Consider the following 25,241-nt stretch of genomic DNA (forward strand, 5'->3'; position numbering starts at 1 on the left):
TGTAATACTAATTTTGGGCATATTGTCCAGTCCTATTTGTAAAACACAGTAACCAATACTTTTGTATTAAATACTATAAATAAAAATATTAATGTTTACAATATCCTGGTGTTTTATATGAATGTATGTCCCATTTAAAGTAGCTTTAAAATTACTATCAATGTTCCCACCCACAAATAAAAACAATCCCCTCTCGCAGCAGCTTTCTCTCTGAAACCTGAAACTCCACTGGAGAAGCAAAAGCAGAACACGGTCACTCTGTTTTGCTGGCCTCGAAGTGTTGCTTTAGTGCAGAAGCCCCACCTACAAGCAGGGTAGATTTTACCGCTTCTCTCTGGAATCACATACTAAATCCACACCCAGTGTGTGTTCACTCCCAACACCAAACTATACACTCAGCTGTTAAGTTAAAGCACTGTGATAGCATTTAACTGTGATCTACACCTCACTGTGCTTCCCTGCTAATATACCACTTTACATTCACACAAGCATTACTTTTCTAGACAGTTCCTAGGCTGTTTCTGTGCAGTTTATATGATAGTCCAGGTGATAGTTTGAGTTCTAATAAGGGTTTTGTTGTTTCTAGGGTGCAACTTTGTAGTTTCTGTAGTGTTCTGGGTGGTCAGTGGTTTTTCTTTTTATATATATATATATATATATATATATATATATATATATAAATTTTATTTCTAATTTTTCCCATTTTCTCCCTAATTTACACGGCCAATTACCCAACCCACTCATTAGGACTCCCCCTATCACTAGTAATGCCCCAGCACACCAGGAGGGTGAAGACTAACACATGCCTCCTCTGATACATGTGAAGTCAGCCACCGCTTCTTTTCGAACATCGGCTCCGGTACATCAGCTCACAGACGCCCTGTGCTGCAGACATCACCATAGGAGTGATGTGGGGGGAGAGAGCGCCATCTACCCACCCAGAGGGAGCAGGGCCAATTTTGCTCCCTCTGATGCCGGCAGCTTGATGGCAAAGCTGCATGAGCTGGGGTTCAAACCTGCGATCTCCTGCTCATAGTGGCAGTGCCTTAGACCGCTGGACCACTCGGCGCCCCTGGTCAGTGGATTTTGTAAATGTTTATCTAAGGGTGTTTTCACACCAGCACTATTTAGTCCAGTTAAAATGTTCTATTGTACCCTTGGTGTGGTTGTGTTGAACAGGTGTGAAATTGGTAATCACACTTGGGTGCTGATCAAGACAACCGCACAGACACCTGTGAGAGGAGGTGGTTTCTGTCTGATTCCACGCAAACTCTGGAGGTATTCATTTGTGGTGAGAACATGATCAGGTCCCGATCTGACACAACTATCAAATATGCTGCTCATATTTGAGCTAAATGGCTGTGAAGGTGCAGTTTAACCTGACCTATTTATAATATGTGTTGGAAAAAGAACCTTCCAGCTATATTTACATTCTTGCTCCCGCACCAGACAGCTCTGACCAATCAAGAGACGATATGCTTCCATAGTTTGTTGGGGCGCATGTTTGTGCATTAAAAAGTAAAAACAAAAACTGAGGGAGAAAACACTCCAAGTAAACCAACTTATCAACAGATTTGCACCAGAGAAATGAACTACAGATAGGAAAAGCCGACCATTTGGCGTGTTTTCAACTTATGGGAAAACAGATGGCTGTCAGTCTTTATGTGGTTGCTAAGGTTTTGCTATGTACTTGCTATAGTCTTCCAGTTAGCTGCAAGTGTGTTGATGTTTTGTCAAATAGTCGTTAGGTGGTTGCTAGGATCTTGTAAGATGGTGGTGGTTGTATCCTAAACTACAAAATTATTAGCTAATAAATTGAAGCACAGCAAAAGCATTTCATTTTGCCACTAGTTTCATGGGAATGTACAAGCTCACCTGTGAGGGGAAAATGCCAGAATTTCACACATTTCAACTGGAAAAACACCCAGATGACTCTGGCCAAGTGGGAGGTGATTAAGGCCTAATCCCATTTTACCCCTTGGCCCTACCTCTTACCCCTACCCCTTGTTTTCGAGTCTAACCCTTTCCCCTAGGACAGAGATACAAGAGGAAGGGGTGAAATCCTCCACCCTAAGAATTGGGACAACCCTTCAAGCACCCGATACGTCATCAAGAGCGCTAAAGTTCAGTGTAGAAATGAACTGTTATTGAGCATTTCTTGATTTTCCCTGTGAAGGGAAGCTGAAATTAGTTTTGATTAGCTTTTATTTTATTTTATTTTTTTTCCGTTCCACCTTAAATGCTGTAGCCGCAGTAATTCTCTCATACCCCTACCCCTCCACGTGCACGCACAAAACAGAGGGATAGGGGTATGTGGTAGGGCCAGGGCCAAGGGGTGAAATGGAATTGGGCCTAAATTTAGTTTACAAGATCTGAAGCGTAATTAGGCCTGTCACAATAATTATCAACTTACCATACAACCTTAATCCTTTTTGCTCTACTGCAGTTTTACCCATTTTGTTTACTTAGGCTACACAACATTTTGCCCGATTTTTAACCCTGCTCCCTCACCTTTTCTCCTCTACCCCACTGTTCCCCGAAAATGTTTTTGTCTTGCTCTCTTGCTAAATGTATATCATCATTTGTAAGCCGGTTTGGATGAAAACGTCCGCTAAATGTAATGTAACCCAGATTCTAAGTGTGGGGAGTCTACACTAGTCGGCTCTAGTCTGCAGACTCTGGTGCAGTTGCAGTGAAAGTTGTGTATTGCAAGATGGGCTGAGATTCGACTGAGATTTTAAGCCTCAAAATCGCATTTGACTTTAGTCTTATTTTTCAGTCAAGATTTTTCCATTTTTATTATTCCATTATTTAGGGTTAGCACTATTGTAGCAGATGGAGTTGCTACATTTGTAGTAGCTACAAGTGTTTTGCTGTTCTCATGCTCTTAGTGTAATCTGTAGAGACCAAGCTGACCACCTCTCTTAAAACAGCAAGCTCATGCACCTCATGTCTAATCGTGTAGTGTGTATTCTACATTGGTTCAGATTCTATAAAAATCAACAAAAAAATAGTGATGTAGTGTAGTGTATGTTCAGTCTGTTTATAATGTACTCCTACTGTAAAACTTGTGTATTTAAGGCTTCATAGCGTAGAGGCCATCGAAATGTAAATGGGCTGGTAATTTAAATCTTTTTATATCCAATTGCAATGTTCAAAAAATCTTAATAATGAAATGCGTTTGTTATTATATTATCAGTATATAAGTGACACAAAATGGTCTATAATGACAAATATGACTGACAATATAATTTATCTCAATTATTTCTGGGACAATAAATCATTCTAAAAACACTGTTTATAAAGCACTGTTGTCTAATTGTTCAAATTAGACAAAAGGAACCTTATTAACAGTGTGTAGAATGAATGATTATTTCTGCTATTTTTCAACTTCAAGATTTGAAGTCATTAATGCTTTGGCACTACAATAAACGCAGACTAATTTTGCCCGTCTCGTCTCTCCTCAGAGTTAAAGCGTTGCCAGGAGCAGCCCACCATCTCCTCCAGCACCTGCAGCCTGACCAGCACAGCAGATCGCAAACTAGAAGAGGGCCAGAGGGTTAGTGTCTGTCTGTCTGCGTGTGTGTGTGTGTGCACATGCAAATATGCCAGCCTGTATTAGTTTTATTCTTTTAAAGGTCTCCTTCCACCAAAATCCACTTTTTCTTGTTCTTTGTGAAATACTATAGGTCTCTGAGTTGTATATGGATGCTGCACATGAAACTGATTCTCAGACTCCCTTGTCTGCAGTAGGCAGTAAAGAAAAGCCTCAAAAAATACAAGCTGATCGGAGAGGTGTAAGGTGTCGATGTCAACCAGTGACTACATGACCTTGCCCACCTCGGCTCAGGACCCCCTGCTGCAGTGCTGTTAGTCAATGCTGCCAGTTAGCCAGTGCTGTTTGCATGTATGTAAATTCATGAGCAAGAGCCCAAACCCCTTTTTTAATTCAGAGACTAGGAATTCAGTGATCTAAAGCAGGGCTAAATACAACATCTGAGTACTTTTTTTTTCTCACAAAAAACAGCTTACGTGGCATTATGTCATACTAGAGACTAGGGGTGTGCCATATCGTATCGTACGCAATAATATCGCCAACTCTTTTGAATATCGTGAACGATATTATGTCCTGAAATATCGCACTGTTCTCATTTCCCATTATATATTTACTAGAGACAGAATATATCTGTTCAGTATCATTCTTTTTACGTCACTTCTGGATATATGGAGATATTTGGAGTGCATTATTAGTATCATGACATTCTGGATCATTGACTTCTGTTACAATGAGAAAATTCTGGTATTTGTTTTTCATATTTGAGTTAAAGGTGTGCCATATCGTATGCAATATTATTTATGTTTTAAATTAATATTAAGTCATATCGCCAAGAATATCGTTATCGCCCACCCCTACTAGAGACCACAAATAGACATTTTAAAATGAATTTAAAAACTATGGAATGAGACCTTTTAATGAATAAATATGTCCTCTGAATCTGATATGGGATTCTGGTGTTTTTATAAATACCAGTTGACTGATGGCTGAACATGCATGTCTGTGTGTTGTGCAGAATCTGAGGCAGTTGAGGGCAGACCTGCATTTGCTGGGACTGAAGCTGCAGTCCGGGGAGAGGGCCTGCTGCCGCAACACAGATGGGGAGAAACTGCGTATGGCCCTCAGCTCGGCCGACACCACACTAGCCAAACAGGTACAGTCCACACAGAGCCCAGGCCTAACATTCAGCAGGAAATGGTGGCACATACGGTGCATATAACTGACATAAGTCTATTTAGGATCACTAAACAAACTGTGTTCACTGAAACTGAAGACTTTGTTCACAGGGCTGTAGGGAAGCCAGTTTGTCTTTCCAGTAGGTTCACTTCCCTTTAACCTGTGGTGGCGTTACATGGACATGGTCAACAGAAGAGTTTTGTTAGTTGACTTTGTTTGTTAGTTTCAGTTATATACATACAAATGTTCGATTTATATTCTTATATATTCGGTGCCAGATCCACAGCACAGGAGATGGTATGGGTAAGTAAGAGAGAAAGAGAAAGAAAATACAACTGTCTAAACCCCTGTGAGACTCTGCGGACTCTCAGTCTTTTTTTTTTTTTTTAATCTAAGCATAATTTCTATGAAATATGCTTGTTTGGAAAATAAGGTATTGGAGAATTGGTACTTGCACCGATCATGCGGCGGCAGAATCATTTTAAACTGGCTGGGTATGATGCCACTTTCTTTCAGAGCGGATGAATCCGACTCCAGGTTATGTTTAGAGAGAGAGAGAGCAAGCACGCTCAGTCAAACTTTACTTCAACTAGACACTTTGTTTTTACTATGAGTGAATGAGATACTGAGCTTCTCCATTGCTCCAGCAGCCGCTCGCGTTCAGTAAAACTGAGCCAGATCCTCTTTCAGAGGCTGTACATGTGACGCAAGTATGTAAAGACGTGTGACGTGGCCGGAAGAACATCCACGAAAAGCGATATGACGCCCTGTTTTTATATATATATTAGGCTTAGCAGGGATGGTCGTTCCAGCACACTAGTAACATTAAACACAATATTTTATCCCTTCTTCTCTCAGAAATGCTGCTTTCAGTTTAGAAAACTAAATAACACGGACTTCCACTTTAACAGCTGCATTGCACTACTGACTGCTTAATTCTAAGTAGGTATCGGTATCAGCGAGTACAAAGATGCATGATACATGTTCACTTGGGAAAAGAATTATATTGCTGTGTCCCTAATTTAAATAGATTAAAAGAAAGTGAGATGCCAAATGTGCTTAAAACGGCAGCACCTGGAAAAAGTATAAATTTTTTAAAATATAAAACATCTTTTATAATTGTTGTGTGTGTGTGTGTGTGTATGTATGTATGTGTATATATATATATATATATATATATATATATATATATATATATATATATATATATATATATATATATATATATATATATATATATATATATATAATATTATTATTATTTTATTTTTATTTTTTAATTTATTTATTTTTTAATGACGTAGTTTGAAGAACTGACTTAAGTACCGTCGTAAAAAAAATTACCCTAGTGTGTCAGCATGGCGTTAAAAACCTACTGGAAAAAAAAAGATAAAAAAAATTATCTAGCTATCCTCTGAAAGCATCAGCAGCGACATTATTCATTTCCTTTTACAAAAAATAGGAAGTTTCCAAATTATTCATGTTATCACGTTAACATTGATAGCACTAGTAACTGTTTTATGCTGCTGTTAAATTATTCTTGACAATAATTAAAATTACAATATCGTTCATTACAATTTTTCTGGGATAATATATTTGTGGTTATTTGCATCAAGGCCCACTATAATCTGAGTGTTTATTCTGAAATGTAAACACTATGTGATCAAAGAAAGAGATGAGCAAGCCCCTCCTTTGTAACCAAATATCCGAGTCAGAGATGTCTTCTGGCTCTTAATCAAGTTTCAGGCTGGTTGTGGTGATCCTATTACACTGTGGCAGAAACAGCAAATTTATGTATTTTTTAAAAATGCCTAGAAAAGTGCTTATGAATAGTGAGAAAAACATAACTCAACATTTGGAGACAGAATGAGAGTGTTAACTAACTGAGAGATCAAGTCTTACTCTTAAGCTTTTGCATTTCTGCCACCAATGTTTTATGTAGTGTATTACAGTCACAAATTAACATCACATTGACACTGATGTTGGCGATGCAACTATAGTCTAAAAAAAAGGTCCAATGTCTGTGAGACTGAAGGCCACAAGGCAGATATCTAAAGATTTACATCTTGCAACAATCTGTTTTTTTTTTTAAATGCCTTAACATTTATTAAAGGATCAAAAAGAACGTAGAAAGTACACATTCTGAAATTTTTATTTTATGTTGTGAAGGGCCCAGTTGCTTTTGGCATTGTGAAAGGACAACAGTCAAAGTCTCTTTTCCCTCTCTCCTCTTCCTCACCTCTCTGATTTCAGGGTCAGATGCTGGTGGAGCTGCAAACCAGTCTGCAGCTGGTCAAAGCTGAACTGCGCCACAAAGATGAGAGACTGGCGCAGCTGCAGCTGCAGTGTCCTCCTGCACCTTCTTCTACCACCCCGAGCTCCTGCAAGCGCAGAGGCTGCGGAGAGAACCAGCCGCCGGAGAAACGGCCGCTTCTGCGCTCACTCTTCACACGCACCCCGTCCAAAACCCCACAGTGGAACAGCGCCACCACCCCCTACGCAAGGGTACTGCGCTCACGGCAGCCGTCACCACCCCCCAGCCCCGCCCTCGTGCGCAGGGTCAAGTATTAAAGAGACAATCCGACCAAATGAGTGTTTGTGTATCTAACTGTGTTTTGGTCAGCTGCACAGGCTTGGTTAAGAGGCGGAGAATCGGCACATTTGATGTACACTAAATACCAAATGCAATATTATATCTCAGTTATAATAAGCTTTTTATTAACCTTTGCTAAAAGCTCTAAAATGGGATCTTAGTACTCTTGCATAATTTAGTGGCTGAGAGAAACACATTCCGAGTGGGTTCATGCAGAATTTTACAGTTTTACTCTTTAATTTGCGTCTTATTCTGAGAGTTTATTGGCTGGTGGCTAAACAAATCTGGTCATAGCCTGACTCCTGTAAACTCGGAGTTCTCCTTTTTTCTGATTACCTAAGTTCATATAAGTGTGTTGATCAGGTTTTTCAGAAGTGCATGTAAACGCACTTGATCCTTCACCCCAAACCCACTCAGAATGATTTTGTTCACATCTTAATCGCTTAATTGGTCAGAGAATTTTGGGAAATGGCTGGATTTCTCCTTTATTAACCAACTCAACTAAATAAATGTACTTTCTATGTGAATAGTTAATCAAAATTAGCTCAAATTTAAACTTTGTTTATGCACCTATGCTTTATATTCCATGCTGCTCAGCTGATTTGTTTGTATGTTTTTTTTCTGTATGTTAATGTTCTGAAAAGATCATTTTATTGTTTTCTGTAATGTAAAGGAAGAATTCCATATGCTGGAACAGAAATAGCAGTGTTGTGTAATGAACGTGTTACTGGTGCATGCCCCTCACTGTCACTATTCTCAGCTACAATAACCAAAATCAGACATGCCCGATATATTATGGCTATGTCTACATGTATCCAGATATTTTTAAAGACAGAGAATGCCTCATAAACAGAGATTTCTCAGAGGTTTATTCCCAAATTACACAATAATCCATAATTAGTGTACTATTCAAGTGAGAACATCTTAAATCTAAAGATGTGTCTAGACATGGTTTTGCGCATTTCACTGTATCGAGAGTAAGGAGATATTTAAGATTCAGCCAGAAACATGTCTGTATTGTGGTGTAAGTGGTTTTATAAAGCTGTTTTTTCCCCGTCCACATGACAACACTAAAACTCTTTTGATTAACTCTGTTTTCAGTGACACTGGAGCCTTCAAAATTACTTTTAAACATCTGGATACATGTGAATGTACCCTAAGTCTGTATTTAGCTGATTCAGTGTTAAAGGTTTGCATGGTAGTTCTGATACTGATCACTGTGTGCTGTGTTCACACTAACACAACCCTGACTCCCAATACTGTGGAGAAGTCAGACACCTGAACATCAATAAAATCAGACGTCTGGTCTTCTCACCTTAACTTGATCAGTGTTTTTGTCATACATATTTCATTTTTCCACAGGTTCCATGTTGGACCCTAGTATGAGACTGTGATGGGACTGTGACCAGGAGGAGTTAAACAAACATGGACTCCTGGGCTGTATTACTGCACAAAGAGCCTAGCTGGGACTCGTGAAATTAGGGTGACCTGTAACAATGAGGCCAGTTGGACAGCTCAAAATAGGATCTAGAAAAAACACAAGCACAAACCCACTCAGTGTCCAGGTTCCATCCATTTGAGCCCCAAATGAGCACACCGCCTGTGCTGGTGTATGCTGGACAGTACAGGACGTCTCCATGGCCAGATTGGTGCAATTTAAAAACCAACCAGAACCAGCCTGCATGCTCTAAAGGCCACAGTCCAGTTCTCCCTGTGTCTAGTTTTTGGGGTTTAATAGTTATTTGTAGGGGCTGCACCTAATATTTCGTTTTAATCCCCTAAAGCAGATGTTGCTCTTTAAGCCGCTTTATGCTACTGTATTATATAATATCAGTTTTATAAAATTGTCTAAAAAATATGGATACCAACATTATGGATTTCACAATTATTTCTGGTACTGTTTGTATTTTCCAAACAAACGTTTATTAAACTTGGGTCGGGTGTAAAATAATATGGCTTTCCCGTCACACCTAAATCAACAGCTCATAAACAAGTCCTTTGAGAGATGCGGTGGGTGTGGTAAAATAGGCAATGTCCTTATGTGTTTTCACTACTGTAGTTCGTTTCTCTGGTCCGAATCATTTGAGTTCGTTTACTTGGAGCGTTTTCTCCCTCTGTGTTCGTTCTGATTTCACACAGGCATAAACCTAAACGCACCAATAAACCACACGAGCAGGCTGTGTCCTCTGATTGGTCAGAGCTGTCTGGCGTGGAAGTAAATATAATTATACGAAAAAAAAGTAAATATAGCAAGAAGATTCTGTGTTCCAGCGCGTATATCTGTGCTTCAACACTGAAACGCTACGCTTTTAAACAGTGTTTAGACGTGCAGCGCAGATGCAAACATAGTAAAGAGAGTCACGCGGCTGTGAGCAGTAAACACAGCACAGCACAGCCGGCGCGTGCATGGACACAGCGTTTGTTCATAGCTGTGGTAATTAGAGCTATCTGGATACTATATCCGTTTAAACTGCGCCTTATCAGCAGTTTAGCGCAAATACATGGACCATATTTGATAGCTGGGTCGGATTGAGCACCACAAGCGAACCGCTCCAGAGTTCGTTAGGGACCGGACCGAGACCGCCTCCTCTAGCTGGTTCTTTTGATCCGCACCCGAGTGTGATCACTGTTTTCACACCTGCTCAATCAAACTGCACTAAAGTTACAAACGTTCCAGAGTTCGTTTTAACCGGACCAAATAGTGCTAGTGTGAAAACGCCCTAAAATGTGCTGGACATGAAATGTGTCAGGGCCAGAAGTGAAGAACACTAGTAAAGAGTGTAGTGATGTGGTGTCTTGCATTTTGGTTCGGCTCTGGTCAAATTCAAGGACTCACTGGCTGTGAATCCCAAACCCTACTTTCAAAACCACAGTTTTAAATGACTGCTATTCAGACACTTTTAAAACACTTGAAAAAGAGTACACTGTGCCTTTCTCTCAAACTGAGAATTTATTTATCAAAATAAACAAACAAACTCAACAGACAGATAAAGTTCACCTTACCAGGTCTCTGAACTTTACAGTCAGCATTGCTGAGCTAAATCACTGCATGGTCTGTCCTCTTAACATGTGGAACAGCAAAAGGGGTTTCATACAAAAAAAACATTAGAATCAGTCACTGTCAGAATAAAACCATATGTCTGCAAAATATCAATCAATATAATGTATAATCTTTTTTTAAAGCAAGTTTGGCCCATTCTACTTGTTCACTCTTCATAAAATTTGGGGAAAATGGGAAGATCAGCTTTTCAACAATCAAAGCATCAAGATACAAGGTTTTTCTTTTACGTTTTTTTTTTTTTTGTTCATTTTATTAACAAAAAACATGAAAAAAAACGCATCATTTTTACAGCACTTCCCAGACTATCCTCGCTTTAAAACGCATTTCATGAAAAAACATGCCACCTATGCAGAACGTGGCTGTTTACACCTCGGTATTAACACGTTTTTGAAGACTGGTTCTATCACGTCTGGATTTCACTTGTGCAGATGAAAAGTTAAGTGTAGACACCACCCTAAGACACACTGTGATCGGATTATGACTGGATCACATTTGATACATTTAATATGTTTAAAAGGTTTAAACAGACTGTGTTTTCTGAGATGAAATTCCGTCAGGCAAGCAGAAATACATCTGTTGAAAAAAAAAACCATCAATATGAGTAATTACCGGTACTTCTGCAGATGTTGTCTCCTCTGCACTTTCCATGCACTGGATATGTGTGTGTGTGTGTGTGTGTGTGTGTGTGTGTGTGTGTGTCTGTCTGTGTAAAAAGAAATGTTTACTTGTATATCAGCACAGCAGTGGGCTTCTTGTGCACTTTTATAGTTATTAATAACTTGATTTAAATGTCAGAGCTCTCCAGATGAGACACCAATGAGGTGTGGAGCTACTTTAAGCCTGGATAACGGTGTAAAAAGCGATTTATTGGGGCAAAAAATACCCGGATATAGTCGTTGTACAGTGTGCTGGATTTTAGGAAGCTGTAGGAAAGTGAAGGTGTGCTATTCAACAAAGGCAAGTACTTGTTTTGTTTTACTACACCCAAAGTCAAATTTTACACAGGATGCTGGCCCTTTAAAAGGTACTGATGCAGATGCAGAGGACAGAGATCATAGGAAGATGGTGAAAACAAGAGTGTCCCTTTAAACTTTAAGTTCATACACACCCCACAGCAGTAGATCGACTGAATCAGACAGCCGAGTCGAGCTCTTTATGTAGAAGCTCTTTACTCAGCATAGTTTGCACAAACACACCTGACTCAACTCCACAGGTAGTGAACAGGTTTAGTGCAACAGTTTTCCAAAAGTATCTAGACACCTTCTAAAATAGAGGTATCAAACCTTATATGTAAGGGACGATGTGGCACCAGGTTTTCATTCTAACCAACAAGCATCGCACACCTGATTCTACTCTACACTTGTTGGTGTAGTCTTCAAACAACTGATCATATGACCTGCTAGACTGAAATTAAAACCTGCAGCCACACCAGGCCTCTGTGGGTAATATTGGACACCCCTGTTTTAATAAGTGGGTTTTGCTTTGTCCTGTGTCTAACGTCTAATATGGGTACTGGTCTGTGGTGCAGTGGGAATCATTCCTCGCCTTTGGTACGAACTGAATTGACAACTAGTTATTCAGTCAACAGAAATATCAGAGCTCTTTATAATTCTCTTCCTCACAGCAACATTCAATGTACCTTTCCCATAAGAGTCCGTTATAGCAGCAAAGGGGGACACAAAGTCACACATATTACCCTAAAACACTGATAGATCAGGTGTCTTGATACATTTGAACAGAGTGCAGGTGAGTTTACTAGATGTTTTAAACAACCTGTGCCACATTCCCCGGGAGATCCTGCTCAAGCAGAAGAGTGGAAGTGACTGAGGTGAATGTTAGGGTGTGACGGAGGACAGGTCCAGTGGGGACACTCTTCTGACAGGGGTGGTGTTGCTGGAGAGGGGGTTGAAGACGCTGGGTAAGGAGAGGTCAGTGGAAGACGGCTCTCCCTGCTCCCGTACAGCAGAGATCTGCCTCAGAAGAGCCTTCCCCTCCTCACGCGCCTGAAACACAACAGAGGAGTACTGAGTGAGTAACTGTGACAGAGTACAAGTCCAATGCTTTCCCTTATTTATAACAGAGACTACCTGTCTAAAGTGTGAAGTCTACCCTAAACAATACGTGTGCTGCAATATGTGGCATCACCAGTCTGAACTAAGACTCAGGTGTTTGTTTTACACTGTATATTTAGTCCGATAACCTTTGCCTGGACATTGCAGGGCACGCTACATTGTGTCTTCATCACCAGATGGGCTGAATCTCAATATAGTCTCAATATAATCTCAATTTAGTTTAAAATTTCTGCCAACTCTTCAAGTGCAGGCATGGCATGCAATAGAACAAATGTTAAAAAAAAAAATGCCCCTTAGATTCATTTTTTTCTGTTTATACATAAGCGATTAACCCTCTACAGTCACAGTAGATACAGGAATCACCAGTGTAATCTGTTGTACCCATACCACTGCGTGACGTGGGCACTAGGGGTGCGCCATATTGTATCGATCAGAATAATATTGCCAAAAATATTTTGATAATTTAGGGCCATATGGGCCATTAGGGTACCCGGTTAACTTCTTTGTTGTTTGTAGCAAAAGAAAAATCACATTATTGTCACTGTTCTTTTGTATTCAATGTTTTGTTATGTTCAAAAATATATAGTTATAGCAAAAATACCCTAAAATATTGTGTTTTGCAACCCTTGTATGGGTATTGTAAGGGCATCTTACAATAACAATATCACAATACTGTGATTCTTGATACTCAATATATCACAAGACATTTCTTTATGATAGTTCATGCCATCTGTGTTAATGAAGAGGATAAACTACTCAGAAATAAACAAACACCAGGAATTATGGATTTATTGGGGTCAGTTTCACAAAATTTGACAACCTATATGCTTCACCGCAGGTTTACCCAATTCATTTGATTATCGCCACCAAGTGGAGTAATGAAAATTAACTTTAATGAATGAAAGTTAAACTGGGAGGGTTAGGGAGTTTAAAATGCATATGTGTTAATAAAAAATATGGATATTTGGTTACCACTATGAGCGGGCGGTTGCAGGTTTAAGCCCTACTCATGCAGCTTTGCCATCAAGTGTAAAAAAAAAAAAAAAAAAAAAATCCACCTATATATAGATATTTGGCTCTGGATGGTCCAGTGGCCTAAAGCATTGCCACTATAATCAGGAGAACGCTGGTTCGAATCTCAGTCATGCAGCTCACCATCAGCTGCTGGAGCCCTGAGAGAGCACAATTTGCCTTGCTCTCTCAGGGTGGGTAAATGGTGCTCTCTCTGCTCATCACTCCAAAGGGTGATGTCTATCAGCACAAGGCATCTGTGAGCTGTTGTATCGGAACCAAGTCGCTGCGCTTTCCTCCGAGTGTGCTGTGATGCTACTCGGTAATGCTGCATCAGCATCAGTTCGAAAAGAAGCGGTGGCTGACTTCACTTCATGTGTTTTGGAGGAGGCATGTGCTAGTCTTTGCCCTCCTGGTGTTGGGGCATTATTAGTGATAGGGGAAGTACTAGTGATAGGGGTGATTAACACCTTGCGTTTAAATGTGTGAAGAATTGAGCATCTCAAAAGTTGCTGAGAAATTATGAGAGAGATTCTCTAGTCTATATGATGTCAAATAAAATGGGGTCTCTTTACAATAAGGGTCACAAATATCTCTGTATTTATAAAGTAATAACATTAAACGGTTATGTAATGGGTCAACTAATTAATAACTTACTTTAGAGACCATAGATCTGGTTACCTATAATTAACTTGTTGTCATAGCATAAACAAAGCATGACACCAGTGTTAGAGAGAGGATGCTGAGAGTGGAGAGAACAGAGATGCAGCGCTTTCTACAGATACAGGCCCCTTAAAAATGTTTTAACCAGCCACCATTTTAAATTACAAATCTCCCTTTTTTAATGACTGCATGTGCACTTCTAAAAAGTAAGGTTTTAATGCTGAGCTGTTTTCAGGATGGAGAGTGACCTCACTGCAGGTATTTTACCCAAAGCAGACTTAAACAACGCAGATTACTACCTTGTGAAATAATGATGCTTCATAGTGCTTGACAGCCTGCAATTCCAGATAGTTAGTGCCCAAATTAAAGTCCTTTAAAAGCCGATCTTGCTGCTGACTGGAGTGAAGAGCAAACAACGGCTTGTGAATCAAAACACTGTCTGGCTGTGCTCATAGAAATGTTCCAGTTACGTAACTCACTGTATCCGTCATTGCCTTACCCAGACATTCTGCTGCCACGTTTGTGCTTAGGTCATGTTCTACTTTCTGTTAATGGCGTTTGCAGCAGACCTGCAGCAAAGCTGGAGCACTGCTGCTCCCTACAGGTCAGTAGAATTACTACACTTTGCTTTTCAGTTTCTCCTATCAAAAGTGCTACACTGACACTGAGGCTTGTGGGTTGATAAAATTTACCCATTACTTTATAAACTGCTAATTGCACAATGATAATTTTTCACACTGCAGAAAACTAAGTGAGGGTGGTGGGAGGAGTGTGGTTTAATCCTTGGGTAAAATTAGAGTAAGAATAAAATGAATCAGACTCACATCGTTGTAGTCGCAGCAGCGCTGAGCACAGAGAGACGCCTCATCATAGAGTTTATTCTTGAAGTAGTATTGACCGAGATATCGCAGAGCTGTGCTGACCTCCGCATGCTCCAGCTGTTCCTGAGAGACAACATACAGACACACAAAATTGTAAATCGCACTAGTATGCGCAATTTTTCATTGTTAATACTCTAAAATGTTAACAGATATTTAGGTAGGGATTTAAAAAGTATTGACAAACAAGAAATTGAGCATTAAATGTTATTATACTGTTCATTCATTCATATTACTCCTTTGTCAAAAAGTATTTTTTCCCTAACCTGGTAGTAGTTGTGTCACCCTTGGCAGCAACAACTGCAATCAATATTTACTGATAACTGGCAACGAGTCTTTTACATTATTGTGGAGGAATTTTGGTTCTCTTTTTTATACAGAACTGTTTTAATTCAGACACATTGGACGGTTTTCGAGCATAAAATGCCTGTTTAAGATCATCAACAGCATCTCAATCAGACTTTGATTAGGCACCTTCAAAACATTAATTTTGTCTTTTTAAAGTCATTCAGAGGTGGACCTGTTTGTGTGCTTTGGTTCATTGACGCTTTATTTCACAAACAGATGGCTGGATATTCTCCTTCAGGATTGTCTGGGAAACAGCAGAATTCCTGGTTCCATCTATTACAGCACGTTATGCAAGCCCTGAAGCTGCAAAGCAGCCCCAGACCATCACACTACCACCACCATGTTTTACACTCAGAGTTAAGTTCTTTTTCTGAAATTGTGTGTTAGTTTTAGGCCAGATGTAACGGGACACACATCGTTCAAAAATTTCCACTTTTGTCACGTCAGTCCAAAGTATACTTACCCAAAGTCCTGGGCAGATTCAAGATGTTTTTTTGGTAAATGTGAGACGAGCCTTTTTGGTCAGCAGTGTTTTTTTCCCTTAGAGACCATCTCTCCCATGAAGACCGTTTTTGAACATTCTCTTTCTTATTATTAAATCATTAACACTGACCTTAACTGATGCGAGTGAGACCTGCAGTTCTTTAAATGTTGTTCTGGGTTCTTTTATGACCTCCTGGATGAGTTGTTCATGCCCTTTTTGGAGTAATTTTGGTTGGCCGGCCAATCCTGGGAAGGTTCACCAGTTTTCCATGTTTTCTCCTTTAGTGAATAATAGCTCTCACTGTGGTTCACTAGAGTCCCAAAGCCTTATAAATAATTTTGTAACTTTTTCCAGACTGATAGATGATCAATACTTTGTTTTCTCATGTGTTGTTTTTTTGAGATATTTTATCTGCTTCATGTTGTCAGTCAGCTTCTATTTAAGTGACTTCTACAGGTCTGGCAGTAATCAGTCCTGGTTGTGGTTAGTAGTGAAGTTGAACTCATTTCCAAAAAGTGTGATTAATCACAGTTAATTCATGGGGGAGCAAGCACTTTTTCACCCAGGGCTAGATTGGTTTGGATAGGTTTTTTTACATAATAAATGAAATAATCATTTAAAAAGTGTTTTTTACTCAGATTATATTTGTCTGATATTAAAGTTATTAAATACTTTTGTGATTGCTGCATTATCATTAAGGATGGTGCGATTTCATAGTGGACTGTTCATCCCGACATAGGAGAACAGTGATCAGATCAAGTAGTAATTTAGAGACTTACTCCACAGGAGAAAATGTCCTGGATGTAGATGATGTAAGATTGTGCTGCGTCGTCTGACTCGTTTAACTGCTCGTGAAGTCTGCACACACAAAAACAGGTAAACACACCATTAATCAATACAATATTACTGCCAATAACTGCAGTGCAGAATATGATAAAACAGCCCATATACTACATTTCTATTGTATATTATTCATCTCTATGAATGTATTTTAGTACAATGTAAATATAGTTGGGACATTTGGCTTAAGTTCTCTTGAAGAAAGTTCAGATAATTGTGTGAAGAAAAGTAAAGTAGAATTAATAAGTCATAATAATTACTACAATAAAGTATAGATTTCTACTAATTTCTAATTCTAATTTTCTACTTAAGTAAGGTAATTAAGTATTTGTATTTCATTACTTGACACCTCTGCCTTAATGTTAACAAGTGAGGCTAAATTGTTGTAAACTGATATGAAACCTTTATAGAAGTTACATAAGAAGAGCATATTTCCTTACTTTGCCAGTTTGAGAAGTGCCATTCTCTCCACGTCTCCTACAGAGTACGCTCTCCAGTAACACTGAGACAGAAAAGAGACCAATTACAGTTAAAACAACAGACCTATTCTGAAGCAGAAACAACCTTTTCCTCCTAAATATGGCCCTTACAGCACTGCCTTCCAAGAGAGAAAGAGAGAGAGGAAAAAAGAGAAAGTAAGAGAAAAAAATGAGAGAAAGTGAGAGCGACTGAGAGAGACAGAGAGACACCCCACATCTCTGCATTACTTCTGACCTTTTTAGCCTCAACCTGTTGTGAGAGTTTCTCATAGCATTCTCCCAGAGCCACCAGCATGCGGGAGTCATTCGGCCTGAAGAGGAGAAACATACACACTTATTTATTCAGAGAGGAGGATATCACACACAAACATAACAAAACTGACCACAGACACTTACCTGAGCTGGTGGGCTTTCCTGTAGTAGTAGAGCGAGTAAAAAGGCATTTTTAGGATTTCGTATGTCTGTCCAAGTCCATACCAGGCTCGATAGTCCCTCTTATTCACCTCTATAGCGTGTCTAAAAAGAAACAAAACAACTACTAAGCTAGAAAATATGCTTTACATAATCATCAATAACAGCAGAACAACAGCTTTACGATACACTGAGTCAAACCTGAAAATGAAATATTTTATTTATTAAAATATGATTTTGCTTTTAGGTTAATAAATAACAAATAAAAATTAACACAAATTACTAAGTTAACATTGAAAGAACGTTTATTATACATTTATTAGGAAAATGATTAAAAAAAGCTCTGGTCTTATGTACTTTTTTTTTTATTTACTTACGTTTTGATTTTATTGCCGAATTATTTTTTTAAGTATGTAACTACATTTTTAAAAGCCACATCTTAATACATTTTGGTAAAAATAAAAATAATATGTATAAAAGCTGTACAGCATTTAACCCTGTTAAACAGAATTAATTAAAATAAAAAAGGGGATTTTATACAAAGGTTTATTGAAATACTAACAATCACACAAAGTATTACTGATAGGAAGCACCACAGGATGTCTGATTAATGTCTAAATATTTTCCTATAGCTTTTCCCTACTCTGTAGCTCAAATTAGCTTGAGCTTAAGTTTAGCTTCTCAGCAGATGCTTAGAGAAGCCCATGGGTGCAGAGTTTAGATACGATTATGTGATAGTTTTGCACTCTGCTGTATTCACTAGAACCTGGACAGTATTGGTGATGTTACTGAATCAGACCTGTAGGCTTGGATGGCAGCGGAAGTGTTCTTCATCTCCATGTATTCGTGACCCATGAGCGTCCAGGCCCCCAGGCAGCGCGGGTTCAGCTTCAGAGCTCTTTGGAAATACAGCGCCGCCTTCTCGTGCTGCGAGCGCAGACTGTAGTAATTACCTGAACAGAGAAGAGAGAGAGAGAGAGAGAGAGAGAGAGAGAGAGAAGTACAGGGAGTCAGGAGACAGCTCAGCACTTCCAACTACAGATATTTATTTATTTTCATTAATAGTTTAGAGTAAATATAATTATAATTCTTTAACAGTTAAACAATGACTGAATGAATGTTCTGAACTGAGCCACTGTGGTGAAGCACATACTCACCAATCACACAGCAGGTCTCTACTCTATACTTATCAATCTCCACCAGGTTATGGGCCAAATAGCTCAGCTCTGGCTTCATGCTCTGGAAAAAAACATTATTGAATTATTCTTAAAAGAACTTCTGATTAACTGTTAAAAACAGGGATTTCATTTTAAAGCATTGCATGTTTGTTGACTGACATGATTGTTGAAGTGGAAACAGACATTTGATTACTTTATTATAGAGCTTAGATTCTCTGCCCGAACCCGACCTGACCCCAGGGGTTACGGACCAAAGGTTACGGACCAAAGGGTCCGTAACTCCAGAAAAATAGTCTTAGATGTAGGCATCTGTTTTTTAATTATATATTTATTTTTAAATAAAATAACAAAAACTGAAAGTGAAACTAAACTAATTTATTTATAAGCGCTGTTTTCACTTCCGCAGTTGTACACCGGGGGGTGTTGTGCCGATTCTGTCCGCGAAGCGGGAGTCAGCAGCGGATTCGGCACAAGCACCTCGCGGTCCGAGGTGTTAGCTGTAAGCGCTCACGCTAGCCGCAAAATACGACAGAAAACACTGAGGGAGCTGCAGAATTATGTATGGGACTAGAATATGAGCACGAGGAGATAAAAGAGAACCTTTACCTGTGAGTAGCTCACATCAGAACAAGCAAATCTCTCTCTCTCTCTCTCTCTGTCTCTCTCTCTCTCGCACGTGAACTCCTCCGCGTTTGACTTGCAGCACTGTGTTTAGCTGTTCTTAAAAATCTTTTTAATTAAATAATAGTTTTATGCTATATTACAGTGTTAATTAACATAATTCTGATCATATTTCGCTCATTCAAACAGCCCGAAAACAGACAGTTTATGGGGCGGGTCGGGCTCGGGCTCATGATGACAGTTTATGGTTCGGGTTGGGTCGGGCTCGGGCAGAATGTGCACGGGCTCGGGCTGGGTCGGGTCGGAATTTTTGGGCCCGATCTAACCTCTACTTTATTGTAACCACCACCACCTTTTTTTTTTAATGGAGTCTATTTCAGTGGTGTTTAACCTTTGGTCCGTAACCCCCCACAGTGGCACAGATAGGAGGCCATTTGCCAAGATTCTCTTCATATTATCTGTTTTGCAAATGTACAGTTTAACATCAGGCATGTTGTCATTGTAAATGGTGCAGTCATGTAAATAAATGCTCGACTGGGAGGGCTGTTTGGCTGGTTTCATAGTATGAGATATTCTCACCCCTTAATTGGAAGCAGTGCATTAAGAAGTGTATGTCCAATGCAACATATGTATGTGACCTGGCCCCGTCAAAGTAGTTCTTAGTTTGATCTGCCATTTCTTTATAATGTCGAAAACCAATGATGGCTTAAGCATCATTTGGTGGTGTTTTGCACTAAACACCAAATTAATACAGAGCACTTTAATAAGGGGATGACTTTTTTTAATTTTAAAGAAGTAAGCAGGTCAGTGGTCTTACCCTGACATACAGCAGGTTGGAGAAGGTGTCCATGTTCTCAATTCTGAAAGGATCCTGCTCCCGAAGTTCATTAAACAAATCTAAGGCTTGGTCGATATCTGCAGAACTCAGATGAGACACACACATTCACATGAGATACTTGGCTGAACCTAATTTAAAAGGTTGTGTTTATTTTACACCGCAGACTGCTGGACTCACCTCTGATGTTGTGATAAGCTACAGCGATCTGAGAGATGATGTAGGTGCTCTTGGCGAATCCAGCCTCCATCAGGCTCTGGTACTTCTGCAGCGCTTCTTTAATCATCTGCAGCTCAGTGTACATGTGTGCCATGAAGAAGTCCCTCACCCAGCAGTCTGGCAGAGACAGGGACTTCAGCTATAGAGACAGGAGGGACAAAAAATAAGAATTACAGAACAAACAGAAAATATTAACATTTGTACAGCCTGCACAACTGTACTTTTTAATATTGTCCTCATTTGGAGATTTTATAATTTTATTACAAACATTTCACTACAAAAATGTTTTTGTAAAATCACCACAAGTGATTTTTTTATTAAAAAAACAAAACTTTTTACTCACTATATTTTATAAACGTTTGTTACTTCAATATTTTAATGTAACTGTTTTTTTGCAGTTTCCAAACAAAAATGATGCACTGCAGTGTCAACGTGTTCTGTGATGTAGAAACAGGTTTCCAAATCTAAATAAAATGAACAATCTACCAGTTTTCTGGTAAACTGTATGTTTATCACCACTCTTTTAATACCAGTAAATAACTGGAAATCGACACAGTTAAACAAAAGTGGGTAGTTGATTTTAGATTGGTGGTGCAGATTTTTAGATTACTAATTTAAAAATAATAAAATTAGTAATATATTTTTACCCGGTTTAGTTTTTGGCTCATCAAAAAAGGCAGAGAATAAATTTTATGTGTATGATTTTAGAGATTATGCTGCAGTTCCATCTTATAACTTATGTTGCAGTTGTATTCATCTGTAACTAAAAAAAATGTTGATTTACTATCAATATAAAGTAAAAATGTAAAACAGTCTTCAACTTTTACCTTTGAAGTTTTTTTCTAAACAAAGATATCTGCTGCAGTCCAATGAACCCTGTAGCTGTTTATACACTATAAATAATTCTGGGAGGACAGACCAGTATAATTATTCTAAAATAATTGGAATAATTGTTTTTTACATTACATTTAATTTAAAGTTAAGAATGTTTTTGTCTTGTCCTGTAAAGTCATTTTGTGACTTATTGACTTAAGTATGTGAGTTGTGAACTTTAGCTATCGCTGTTTATATGTTGGTGTGGTGCAGTAATAGTAACAGGTTGGTACCATTTCGATATTGGTGATGAGGTTGCAGAGCTCCAGCCAGGCTCCCCAGTGCAAAGGAAGAGCATGAGTCGCAGCCACAAAGATGTCCACAGCTTCTTTCAGCAGGTCCAGCTTCCGCAGCACCACACCGTACCTGCGGAACGAGAGACAAGGGGGGGGGGGGGTTACCCTCAGAGTAAGCGGATCAGTATAGTGTGGAAAGTGTTCACTGCAGAAGTGTGCTGTACAGGTAGAGGGAGAATCCATCCAACTCTCCAGCGCTGTGCTTCTTACTGAGCTCCACCCTCAGCTCCCGCAGAGCCTCGTTCCGCACCTGCCCTTTCTCCAGAGGACCTGAACACACACACACACACACACACACACACAAAATAATTTATACACAATTATTATTATCATCCCTTTATCCCTTAAACGCCAGAATATTTTTGTTAAGACTAACATGTAAATAAACTGTAAATTATGTAAATAAACTGCTGCAGACTGAAGAAATGAGCCTAGACTACTGTAGACTGAAGGGGCATGGTTAGACTGTTGTAAGCTAAGGGGACAGGGTTAAGTTAAAGGGTTAAAAGCATCTCCTTACCCAGACTGTCCACAGTCTCATCATCCTTTTTCTTCTCTCCAGACTGAATGGGTGCAGAAAAGTCAGAAGCCAGAAATTAGGTCAGAAAATACACACAATAAAAAGTATGTAAACTGTTAAATTCAGTTTTTTGGTCACACAACACAAGAGATTTTTAAGAGACAATTAAGCCAGAATAGAAAAGTGTTAATTTAACACTAAATGTGTTGAGTTTACAGAGGCAAATTTACTGTGTATGCTCTGCGACTTATGTATGCAAAGCAGCACAAACAGGCCATGTTGTTCCTATCGGTGCGCACCCCAGATGTCTGTTTTTCATCTCATGAAAATGTGTGATTATCACACTTATTCAAACAATGACACTTATAGGTTAGAGTAATCTTACCAAATAGCGTGAGTACATATAAAGAAAGTAGGCTTTCTGACTGCGGCAGCCTCGGAGGAAGTACGCAGCTCGGTCATACTCCTTCAGGTCAAAATAGGACTTAGCCAGACAGAGAGCATCCAGATCCTGAGCGTCCTCCTGCAAATACAGAGATTCATCATCTGTCTGATGCTGGAAAACAGGGATAATATTTCCATTTTTCCAGAATTATATCCCCCTTGGGCTCCACTTTATGAATTTAGCTAAAACAGATACATATTTATATGGGCTCTGTTCTACAACCTTAATTCCAAAACAACTGGGACACTGTGTAAATGTTAAAGAATGTACATAAAAACATCTCACAAACCCAAATCTTGTTCACAAGAGAACATAAACACATCTGATGTTGAAAGAGATTAAATTGTTAAATGGCTAACAAACAGTAACTCATTTAGGACTCATTTCTGGACTCCACCGTGTTAATCATAACACTGTCTGTCTGATAAACAAAACTAATTTAGTGTTGATGAACTCACCTCAGTCAGCTCAGGCGGCGAGGGCAGCTTGTTAAGTGGGAGAGGATCGAGAGCAAATGCCAACTCGGAAGCCCTGTTGGAACAAAACAGCTTAAATACAGTAAACAAGAGCAGCAATTTACTAGAGATGCACCAAAATATGTTTTTTTTTTGCAGGTTTTCATTCATTCATTTTGCCACTATTTTCAGCAATGCATATATTTACTGGCCTAATCATATTTTGAGGAGTAAAGACAAGGTAATCGCATGGCCTCCATCCACATTGTTGGGCATGTGCTTGTAAACGCACATGGCGAAAGCTGTGCACCTCAGTCCGGTACAGTTTTGCGCAGATATTTCCAGTTACAGCTAAATTCACGCTTTTACTGTTGTTTTCCTCATGATTTGAGTGCTCTGCGCTGCCTCAGCTCTTTATCTGTCCGGACGTGATACAGGGTGGGGGTGGGCTGGTGACGTCATGGGCCCTGAACTGTTTAATATCGCATATATATATATATATATATATACATATATAACTACATCACTTTTAAATATATTAATACTGTCACTTGAAGGATGATTTGAATGTATTTATTAACTGGAAAAAAAGTAATATAATGCCTCAAATGGCCTAAATAATAACATATTGTAAATTTTATTAAAATATCTCTTTGAATACTTATATTTTGAGTATTTTCTGACCATTTATAGAGTTTATGGAACTATTTAAAATATGAAGTTTTGTAAAGGAAGCTGTGTTAAAGTTGGCATATATCTCGTTTTAAGGTCTATTATTTACATTCTTCAGCTGTTTTTTCTGATAATGAAGTGTGATTTCTTCATATTTTGTTTGATTTTGTGGGACAATATAAACCCAATAATAATCAAAGCCTTAATTTAAATCCTTGGTGTTTTATATTTATATGTTCTCCTAACAGTACAGTAAGTCACAAACCTATAGATAAGCCCAGTCATGCATAAAATAAAAATAAAAATAATAAAAATACCATGATATACCGTGAAACCGTCAGAATCTTGAAAAATACTGTGATATGCATTGTCGGTCCCCACAGTGTCATTATTTATTGTGGCCATCATTATTTTCCAGCACTGCCTTAACTCTTTTGGCCATGGAATTCACAACAGCTTCACAGGTTAAAATCCACTGAAATCCTCCTCCACTCTTCCACAATGGCTTACAAGGGTTTCATGGCGACATCAGGAAGCTGGTGGATGTCAGAGACCTTGCTTTTTTTTCTTCTATGGGTACTAAGTTATGCCACACAGCACCCTTTTTCCTTCACCAATCGTTTTAAAAACACATTTATTAAAGTGTCGCAGGCAGCATATTCATACACGCTTGATGTATTAATATCAATATGCATACTAATTGTTAACTTTTAATGAGGGGGAGTTCAGTACCACTGTAAACAATTCTGGGTAAGATAATCCAGAACTGAGCTCTTTATATCACCCTGTATTCAGGTTTTAATATTGTAATTCAGAAAGAGTATCTTCTACTTAACTACCGAATGAGTGAGTAACACAGTAGATGTAAGCTTTTGCCCAAAACTCTGCGTTCAGCAGTAGCTTCTCCGTTCCACCTTAAATGGTGCAGCAGTTACATTTGGGCGCCGCTGCTGCACCATTTAAGGTGGAACGGGAAATTCGTGTAGGAAGCTGACAGGTGTACAGTATGTGTGGAGTGCTGAATAAAAACTGACAGTGTGTTTAATCACCATTTAGCGCTGTGGACCAGCCCCCGCTCCCTGCACTGCTCCTGAATCTTCACCAGCTGCTGTTTAACTCCGACCAGATCCTGGAGCTCCACACTGAGCGCCGCCATCTTTCCCGCCTTCTACAACAAACCGCTCTCTCTCTCTCTAACGCACAGCGCCCCCCGCGGACACTGAGCTCTCTCTCACACACACACAGCGCCCCCCGCGGACACTGAGAGGAACTACACCCGGCATACAGCACAGCCACTGCCTTCAGTACTGGACGGAGTACCAGAGACCCAGCGCCCTGTCTTACACCCTGCGCAGGCGCGGCGTGATGCTCATTTTTATCTTACACCTCTATTGAGTATATTCACATATCTACGTGGTGGTCTGAAGGTGAGGTGTGTTCAGGTAAATTTCTGGAGTATTGGCGTCTTGGCAAAGTAAACACTGATTTATACCCTGTCAACTATCAGACATCCATTGTTATCATTGCTCCAATAATAACTAAACTAGAATACTAT

At 39.2% G+C, this 25,241-nt stretch overlaps 2 protein-coding genes across 3 annotated transcripts in view; one reads left to right on the forward strand and one right to left on the reverse strand.

The window, feature by feature from the left end:
- Positions 1-8,645, forward strand: part of kif20a (kinesin family member 20A) — a 29,526-nt gene extending 20,881 nt beyond the window's left edge. The window contains exons 17-19 of the mRNA XM_007238899.4: positions 3,468-3,559; positions 4,572-4,709; positions 6,986-8,645. Of these exons, the coding sequence (XP_007238961.3) occupies positions 3,468-3,559; positions 4,572-4,709; positions 6,986-7,303 (548 nt within the window). The 3' untranslated portion in view covers positions 7,304-8,645. The remainder of the gene's footprint in view (positions 1-3,467; positions 3,560-4,571; positions 4,710-6,985) is intronic.
- A 1,611-nt stretch (positions 8,646-10,256) lies between these two features.
- cdc23 (CDC23 (cell division cycle 23, yeast, homolog)) lies at positions 10,257-24,884 on the reverse strand. Of its 2 annotated transcripts, XR_002650798.2 has the most exons (17): positions 24,736-24,884; positions 23,018-23,090; positions 22,500-22,637; positions 22,115-22,157; positions 21,759-21,864; positions 21,532-21,664; positions 20,387-20,564; positions 20,189-20,286; positions 18,730-18,811; positions 18,372-18,525; positions 17,558-17,677; positions 17,397-17,472; positions 17,123-17,184; positions 16,622-16,700; positions 14,957-15,076; positions 12,160-12,389; positions 10,257-10,959 (listed from the first exon to the last, which is right to left on the reverse strand). XR_002650798.2 is itself a non-coding variant. In XM_022676340.2 (16 exons), the coding sequence occupies exons 1-16, from the start codon at positions 24,840-24,842 to the stop codon at positions 12,222-12,224; spliced, it is 1,737 nt and encodes a 578-aa protein (XP_022532061.2). In that variant the 5' UTR covers positions 24,843-24,884; the 3' UTR covers positions 10,257-12,221. The 2 variants fall into 2 exon arrangements, 1 of the variants encoding a protein (XP_022532061.2); XM_022676340.2 differs by having other exon boundaries at positions 10,257-12,389.
- Positions 24,885-25,241: the final 357 nt, after the last annotated feature.

Source organism: Astyanax mexicanus, chromosome 17 (genome assembly GCF_023375975.1).
Source record: "Astyanax mexicanus isolate ESR-SI-001 chromosome 17, AstMex3_surface, whole genome shotgun sequence".
In the NCBI taxonomy this organism is placed as follows: Eukaryota; Metazoa; Chordata; class Actinopteri; order Characiformes; family Acestrorhamphidae; genus Astyanax; species Astyanax mexicanus.

Excerpts from the sequence above, each read along its gene's own strand:
- cdc23 (XM_022676340.2), bottom strand. The coding sequence starts at position 24,842 with ATGGCGGCGCTCAGTGTGGAGCTCCAGGATCTGGTCGGAGTTAAACAG. Across the intron at positions 20,287-20,386 it reads AGCTTATCACAACATCAGAG|ATATCGACCAAGCCTTAGAT; the intron begins GTGAGTCCAGCA and ends TGAGTTCTGCAG. Across the intron at positions 17,678-18,371 it reads GCTGCCATCCAAGCCTACAG|ACACGCTATAGAGGTGAATA; the intron begins GTCTGATTCAGT and ends GTTTCTTTTTAG.